Raw genomic sequence first — 8,466 nt, forward strand, 5'->3', positions numbered from 1 at the left:
CAAGTCAGACGCGAAAACAATAAAAAATAAATATTATCGCAGTCTGCTTCTCCCCCAGCTGAAGCACCGCAGTCTTTTCTTTTTCCTTGCCTCATCACAAAAGCAAGGCATTCGTCAAACATCCCCCCCCCTCTTCCTCCGCTAGAGGCCCATCATGACGACGACAGCGGCCCCAGGCTCCGATCTTTCGCACGCCTCGCCCTCGCGGCCACCACCATCCCGGTCGTATTCCACTCGCAGAGATCCATCACACTCATCACGTCCCTCGACCGCCGCATCAGTCAGCTCCAACTCTGCTTCTGCTCTTACCTGTGCTACTGCTTCAGCCAGCTACCACCAGGCACTGCGCTCCCACCACCAGCGCCGCCCTTCTTCGCACCGTTCTGCCAGCCAGGTTGCTACGCCGCCCCAACATGACTACGACACGACGCGCATAGCCTCTCACTCCAAGCGCAGTTCCAGCCGCGACGTCCCCAGGGGCAACGACCCCAAACGCTCTCACCGACGCAGCAGCTCACGTTGTAACTATCCCCATCCTCAACAGACCCCCGACATGCCTTCTGCTGCGGCGGCCAGTGCCGCGCCACCGCCCTCGTCCCACGGCCGCTCCTCGCACGCCGGCACCGACGCCCAGTCCTCCCACGGCACCAAGCAATCGCGCTCGCGCACCACTATCCCTACGCAGTCTGGAAAATGGATTCTTGGCAAGACCATTGGTGCTGGTAGCATGGGCAAGGTCAAGCTTGCCCGCAAAGAAGATGGCAGCGAACAGGTTCGTCTCCTTGCCCCTATTCACCCCAACTCTTGTGTGCCCATCACCAACCCCAGATTATAACTAACGTTTGCCTTGTCCTCTCGATTACAGGTCGCCTGCAAGATTATTCCTCGTGGCTCGACCGACGATGCTCATCAGACCCGTGCCGATAAAGAGCGCGCCGACCAGTCTAAAGAAATTCGTACCGCCCGTGAAGCCGCCATCGTCACCCTCCTCAACCACCCCCACATTTGCGGCCTGCGCGATGTCGTTCGTACAAATTACCACTGGTACATGCTTTTCGAGTTTGTCAATGGAGGTCAGATGCTCGACTACATAATTTCCCATGGCAAACTCAAGGAAAAGCAGGCTCGCAAGTTCAGTCGCCAAATTGCTAGCGCCCTCGATTACTGTCACCGCAACAGTATCGTTCACCGTGATCTCAAGATTGAAAACATTCTCATCAGCAAGACCGGCGATATTAAGATTATTGATTTTGGCCTGAGCAACCTCTTTGCCCCGCGCGGCCATCTAAAAACCTTCTGCGGCAGCCTGTACTTTGCTGCTCCTGAGTTGCTACAAGCCAGAGCCTACACAGGACCAGAAGTTGACGTATGGAGTTTCGGTATTGTGCTCTACGTGCTAGTCTGTGGCAAGGTGCCATTTGACGATCATAGTATGCCCGCTCTCCACGCCAAGATCAAGAAGGGTGTCGTCGACTACCCGAGCTGGTTGTCAAGCGGTATAGCTTTCCACCTTTTTCCTCACTCAACTTGTGACTTTTACTGACCATTGACATAGAGTGCAAACACCTCATGTCCCGCATGCTTGTCACCGACCCGAAGCAGCGGGCGACGATGCAAGAGGTCATGATCCACCCCTGGATGACCAAGGGTTACAGCGGACCACCAGACAACTATCTACCCATTCGCGAGCCCCTAACCCTACCTCTGGAGCCCGAAGTCGTGCATGCCATGCAAGGCTTCAATTTCGGCTCACCCGAGAGCATTAATGCCCAACTGACCAAGATCATCGAGTCGGAAGATTATCAACAGGCTGTGAGGCTGTACTACCGGGAGAGAAAAATTTCACAGCAGATGCCCGAGGTGGAAAAGAAGAAAAGCTTTGGCTTCGATTTTTATAAGCGCCGCAACTCTGGATCCGCCAGTCGCGACACGCTGACACACCCTAGCTCTGATGCGCTGCAGCTGGGTAGCGATCCCCTCAATGCTTTTAGCCCCCTGTTGTCCATCTACTACCTTGTGCGGGAGAAGCAGACGAGGGAACAAGAAAACTTGATGACGCAGAACCCCGCATCTGCAAAGGAAAAAGAAAAGCAGAGAGAGCGTGAACGTGAGCGAGACCGAGAAAGGGATCGCGACCGTGACGCGCGTGACCGACTTGTTGATGCCATGCCACTCGCTCCACCCAAGGCGGCGCATACAAACGCTGCCGCATTCGAGATGCCCGGAGAGAAGCCAACTGGCGGGCGTACGCGACCACGGGCTCGAACGCATGGAGAAGATGACGAACCTGACATGGTCAAGCAGCAGAAACCGCAGGAGAAGCTGGAGCCAGCACCCAAGAAGGAAGGCACAGCAGCTGGTCTTCTGCGTCGTTTCAGCACGCGCAAGCGCAGAGATCCGCAACGTCATGAAAGAGACCGCTCGCATCCTCCCATGGTTCACGTTCATTCCCCTTCCGAGTCATCACCTATACCACCACGGAAGAGCTTCAGCATGCGTCGATCGCGCCCTGACCCCGAGGAACTGCATTCTGGTGGAAGTCAGCAGCATCACAAGGAACTTCTTAGCCCACCGCTCTCATCGGGGGGCAGGCCCACCAAATCAGGTCTTGGGCGCTCAACCAGCGTCAACTCCGGCGACACGCGTCGTCGCGATGTAACAAGGGCAGCTCGCGAGCAGGCTGTGACTAGTGGCAGTGACCAGTCAGTGGAGAACGACTTGCCCAGAAGTGCCCATAAGGGCCATAATCACTCACAGTCAATGACTACACGAGCCAAGTCTCTTGGCCACGCCCGTCGGGAGAGCGTTCAGCGTCGCCGACACCGGCGAGAGAATGCAATGGAATCCAACGTCCCCGAAGAGACGGACGTAGAGATCGAGCAGAGCGGGCAGTCTACGGAGCGGCTAGCAACTAGTGATTTGGCAAAGCCTGTGTTCTTGAAGGGCCTCTTCAGTGTGTCGACAACATCGGGCAAATCAGTCCCTGCAATTAGAGCCGAGATACGCCGAGTGCTAGATCAGCTCAACGTGGAATACATTGAGATCAAGGGCGGATTTACCTGCAGGCATTCGCCGAGCATCGACTTAAATAAGGTGCAAGACCCCCCGGGCACCGCTGGCGGGCAATCAGGTGGTCACCGACGCCGCTTCAGCTTCGGGGGTCTACGCCGTGGAGATGACAGAGACGACTCTGATCGAGGTCCCCTCACGCCGAGGACGCCCGCGCGTTCGGACAGAGATCGCAGTGATCGAGACAAGAGCGACAGAGAGCGCAGCTACTCCAACTCTGAAACGTCGCTGGACAGCATCCCGCGAACGAATGGAGGCACAACACGAAGAGCACCGGGAGAAACGAGCACGCAAGTGCAGAGCGACCTTGGCGGCAGCATGATTTTAGAATTCGAAATTTTTATTGTCAAGGTGCCGTTGCTATCATTGCACGGCATCCAGTTCAAGCGGATGGAAGGCAATACCTGGCAGTTCAAGAATATGGCGGATCAGATTCTAAAGGAATTGAAGCTATAATAGACGAAAGGGACCTTTTTTGGTATACGATGGTGGACAGGTACATGGACCTGTCGTGGCAATTCGACATCGTCTTGATTGGCAGGGGAGCAGATTCATAGGCTCCCTTTTCTGTCTGGCCACAAGGCGGGTAGCTGCGGTAGTACCGGAAATATAATTTGCAAAATGCATTTGAGCAATACTGGATAGCAGTCATGACTATTGCATATTCGTCTGAGGGGTCCGGCATTTTGATATCTTTTTCTCGTTGGTCTTGAATTGCTTGAAGTTGGGAATAGAGGGGTGTATCAGCATGGCAATGCCTCAGTCCTTAATATCATGTTATTTCTTGTAATGGATAATATCTTGCTGTAGCACAAGGGCGAACGAAAGTGAGGCTGTAGTGCGCCTGTGCTGCTTGGGGGAGTGACTCATGGTACCGATGTGATTTGCAAAAGTTGGCGGTCAACAAGGTACCGGCTGTCTTGAGTGCTCGTGCGGGCTTTTGTTCAGTGCGGTTGGGCACCGGGGTGCGCTGTGGAGAGATCAATCTTGTATCCCGTCACACAAATTTGGTGGCAAAATACATCGCGAATCTGGCCCGTGCGTCACACTGTGTCGCTCAAGGTTTGAAAAGCGCCGCCAATCCGGCTTCTGCTCCCTCGCAGCTTCTGCCGGCTGTTCCCGCCTTCGTCCTCTCTCAAGCATCGAAGCAGCCCCGACCACGCTCAACGACACTTCTTCGCGTCAAAAGCCAACGCCGTTTGTATCGCCTTCTCGCACCAGGTGTTCTCTCGTCGTTGCACATTCAGCAGACCTTTTCGACCCGTTTACAATTATTCGACCCCCCAAATCGATTTATTTCTCTCCGGCCCAAATTGGCCCCCCCGTGAAACCCTGGCCGCCCAAACGCCCACTCTCCCAGCCACGCACGCGCAAAGCAAATCGCATCGACCCCCGCCCTTTGAAATCGAAAGTCGCAAAACACGGTCAACGGGCCTGCGCACAAAACTCGTCTCCTCAAAGAAAATCGCCCTTTTACCCGAGGTCTGTGCTGTCTTGCGAGCACAACACACCCGATACGCCTGCTCGCTTTCTCGGATCCGAGCGCAGCGTAGCCCATCATGATGCCCTCGGCGCATGTCTACGGACATCACCAGTTTGGTCATCAGACCGAGTCATCCTGGATGCATCAGCAGACGGGCCATCATCAGCAGCAGCACCCGCAGCAAGGCGGCGCCGCGTCGGCCGTCCAGCAGCAGCAGGCCGCTCAACAGGCGCAGCAGCAGCAACAGGCTCAGCAACAGCAGCAGCAGCAACAGGCGCAGCAGCAGCAGCAGCAACAACAACAGGCGCAGCAGCAGCAGCAGCACTATGGCCGCCTCGCCGCAAACAACCACGCCAACACTGGCAACCAGAATGTCGCTCACAGTCAGCAGGATAATGGCCACGAGCACATCTCTGAGGATAACCGGCGCACGATGACCTACATTGCTGATCTTCTTCACGAAAACACTCGCGAGGCAGCTCTTCTCGAGCTGAGCAAAAAACGTGAGCAGGTACCGGAGCTGGCCCTCATCCTTTGGCACTCGTTTGGCGTCATGACGTCCCTCCTGCAAGAGATCATCTCCGTATACACGCTGCTCAACCCGTCGCAGCTGACTGCCGCGGCTTCTAACCGAGTCTGCAATGCACTGGCGCTGTTGCAGTGCGTCGCATCGCACAACGACACGCGCGCCCTCTTCCTCAACGCGCACATTCCTCTCTTCCTGTACCCATTTCTCAACACCACGTCCAAGTCGCGACCCTTTGAATACCTACGGCTCACTAGTTTGGGTGTCATTGGTGCGCTTGTCAAGAACGACTCGACAGATGTCATCAACTTTCTGCTCACCACCGAGATTATTCCCCTTTGCCTCCGCATCATGGAGACTGGCTCAGAACTTAGCAAGACTGTGGCCATCTTTATCGTCCAGAAGATTCTTTTAGATGACAATGGCCTCAACTACATCTGCGCTACTTACGAGCGATTCTATGCTGTCGGCACTGTCCTTAGCAATATGGTTGCCCAACTCGTCGAATCCCAAACTGCGCGCCTGCTTAAGCACGTAGTCCGCTGTTTCCTTCGGTAGGCTACCTTGCAACGCGACTAGACGTCAATTTGCATGCTAACATGACCCTCTAGCCTTAGTGATAACGCCAGAGCGCGAGAGGCCCTACGCCAGTGCCTCCCCGAACCGCTCCGCGATGCTACATTCTCGTCTGTTTTGCGCGATGACGCAGCCACGAAGCGTTGTCTAGCTCAACTGCTCATCAACCTCTCCGACAATGTTGGGGACCACAGTAATTCTGGCATCAGTTCCATGTGAAGAGCTTGGTTCAGAATGCGCACGCGCGCAGAACAAGACGACGATACAGACACAAGTCTGCCTTTGTGCATTTCCAAGGCGATCACGGTGGACCGGCGAATTTGATTTATCACTTGGCAGTATGGCATGGAGTAAAAGAAGAAGGAACCATGGATTTATCACGACATTTGTTGCTTTAGCACATTGCTATCATTAGCTGTATACGCAGGATGGGCCCGGCGCTCCGAGTTTGGTGGCCGCAAGAGGGCCTTTTGGTCCCTTTGGCCCTTGAGCAAAAAGTTTTTGTGCGTTGACGCCCTGCTAGTGTTTCTCTGGGGGTTATTGCTTTTTGGCGAGGTTTCCATTTTCGGCATCTCTGGCCTCTTGATCATTTTGACTGCCGCAGCATCTTTCGAAGAGACCCGGACATGGCCTCAACCCGGCGGCGCAATTTTGAACAGCATTTTGCCATGATCTAGAGTTGGATACTCGGGATTAGTGGCTGGAGGCGAGTTGTCTATCTGGCCTGCTGCTAGACACCAACGAATCTCTTTTCCACATGCTACGAATTTTCTTTTTTCTTTATTGTCAGCAGATTTTTGGTCAAATGGGAGTTTGGAATTGGCTCGGGCATACGATTGTACAGGATGGACAAGGCTGGAAAGGAGGGGTATCTGACTGACGTTGGTATGGAGTGTTGAACTCGGTGAATGTCACTCTGACTTGATGTGGCTGATGCTTAACTACAGAGAGACAAGATGGAAGCGGCAACATGGACATGAGCGCTCTCAAAGCGAAGAAGAAAAATTCCAGGGTCAATGGATGGATGGTGTGTACCTGTGTGCAACACTATGTATTATAAATGCATTCGGCTGGAAGGGAAACCAAATTACTTGGGCGGCATTTACTTTTTTTTTTCTTTTCTTATTTATTTTTATTAGGGATGACCTTTATCGTCGGACGACGTTGGCAGGCAGTGGATAGTAGCAAGGAATGCTCTGGAGGCGGTTTACGATGTGGCTCTTGATGATTGCGGTGACTGTATGCGTAGTGCCAACATTCATGGCGATTGGTTGTGGCTTGCCATGAGAGGTAATGACTGGAATTCTTTCAAGGCATTGTACCTTGTTCATGGTAGTGTGGTAAAGGATGAGATACATGCGGACGCAGGACTGCAATGAAGTGAACTCGTCCATTATACATTACATGTTAGAATCGAAACCTCCCGAGGGCCTCGTACAATTACACCGTTTTGACAGACGCTGTCCTTTAACCGGCAGCCGACACAATTCTTCTATGCACAAGACTCGCACCTCGCGACACACAATCGTCGTCGTGCTCGTTTTCGCTTCACCACAGCTTGGGCACCAGCCGCGGCGTCTCGCTGCGCCACTTTTGGTAATCGGCGCGGTGCCCGTATCGCTCGTCATACTTTTTCTCGCTCATGGGCACGCCCGACACGCGCGTCACGACGAACCAGCTAAAGAGGGGGCTGAGGCCGCACAAGGCCGTCGTGGCCACGACGCCGAGGGGCCCCGTCCAGCCGAGCGCGAGCTGCACGGGGCTGCGGGCGAGCACGCCGGCGGCGGTGACGGCGATGCCGGTCCACATGGAAATTTCGCCAAAGTAGTGGGGGAAGCGGCTAAAATCAGACGGGGGGAAGTTTTCCATTAGTATTCATGTTAGAAAGAGAGATGGCATTTTGAATCCTTTGCCTCCCTTCTTGCCGTGGTGTAGAAGGAGCCCGGAGGGAAGGGAGAAAAAAAAAAAGATTGATGAGAGAAACAGCATACCTGACGCTAAAGAGACCGCTCGTGAGGAAATCCTCATCGTGCAGCTTGAGCTTCTTTTGCTTGACCCACTGGCTCTTTTGGTAGTCGGCGACGGCCTCGAAGAAGAAGCCCACGCCCCAGAGCGACAGTCCGAGGACGTCGGTGGCGGCGAGGCGCGGCAGGGCGGCGGCCACGGTGGCGGCGGGGACGGCGCCGAGGGCGAGGACGGGCAGCATCGGGATGGTCACCCAGATGGCCTGGATGAGGAAGACGCTGGCGAAGCGCACGGGCTTGTCGCGAATCTCGTCGAAGCGCGAGTCGTGGCCGTGGCCGAGGACGCGCGAGAAGAGATAGGATCCCACTAAAAGTTTTTTTGTCAGCGCCAGAGACCAAAAGGTTTATATATATATAAAGACATTTAAAAGATGAAACTGCAACTCACATCGAGTAGCCCACACCATGGTCAGGCCGACGAGGACCAGCTGCCGCCAGTTGCGGGCGCCCGGGACCGCTCCGCCGCCGCCGCCCTTGCTCCACGCCGAGGCGGCGAGCTGGGCGATGCTGGGCGTCTTGGGGAGGGCGGTCTGGGCGACGCCCTGAGCGGCGGCGAGGGCGCGGGCGCGCAGCGCTGGCAGGTACAGGCTCAGAGCGCCGACGGCCAGGTACGTCAGGGAGCCCGAGACGTCAAAGAAGAGCTCGGAGCGGGCGGCGACGGAGGGCGCGGCGGCGAGGGCCTGCAGGGCGACGGCGGCGAGGCCGCAGGGGACGACGGTGCGGAGGATGGGCGACTTGAAGTTTGTGAGGGCAAGGACGACCCTCTGCATGGTGGTGGCCGTGGACAT

At 55.3% G+C, this 8,466-nt stretch overlaps 3 protein-coding genes across 3 annotated transcripts; 2 read left to right on the forward strand and 1 right to left on the reverse strand.

Moving 5' to 3' along the window:
• Positions 1–154: 154 nt before the first annotated feature.
• Positions 155–3,525, forward strand: BBA_03390 (protein kinase kin1; the record flags this gene model as incomplete). The annotated part of the gene is made up of 3 exons (XM_008598487.1): positions 155–772; positions 866–1,496; positions 1,556–3,525. 3 exons carry the CDS (start codon positions 155–157, stop codon positions 3,523–3,525), a joined length of 3,219 nt encoding a protein of 1,072 aa, XP_008596709.1.
• A 1,103-nt stretch (positions 3,526–4,628) lies between these two features.
• BBA_03391 (cell differentiation family protein) lies at positions 4,629–5,873 on the forward strand (the record flags this gene model as incomplete). The annotated part of the gene is made up of 2 exons (XM_008598488.1): positions 4,629–5,632; positions 5,690–5,873. 2 exons carry the CDS (start codon positions 4,629–4,631, stop codon positions 5,871–5,873), a joined length of 1,188 nt encoding a protein of 395 aa, XP_008596710.1.
• Positions 5,874–7,202: 1,329 nt separating this feature from the next.
• On the reverse strand, positions 7,203–8,466 carry BBA_03392 (uncharacterized protein; the record flags this gene model as incomplete). Its single annotated transcript, XM_008598489.1, has 3 exons — positions 7,203–7,494; positions 7,646–7,985; positions 8,067–8,466. The coding sequence occupies 3 exons, from the start codon at positions 8,464–8,466 to the stop codon at positions 7,203–7,205; spliced, it is 1,032 nt and encodes a 343-aa protein (XP_008596711.1).

The sequence above is a fragment of the Beauveria bassiana genome (genome assembly GCF_000280675.1).
Source record: "Beauveria bassiana ARSEF 2860 unplaced genomic scaffold BBA_S00007, whole genome shotgun sequence".
Lineage (NCBI taxonomy): Eukaryota > Fungi > Ascomycota > Sordariomycetes > Hypocreales > Cordycipitaceae > Beauveria > Beauveria bassiana.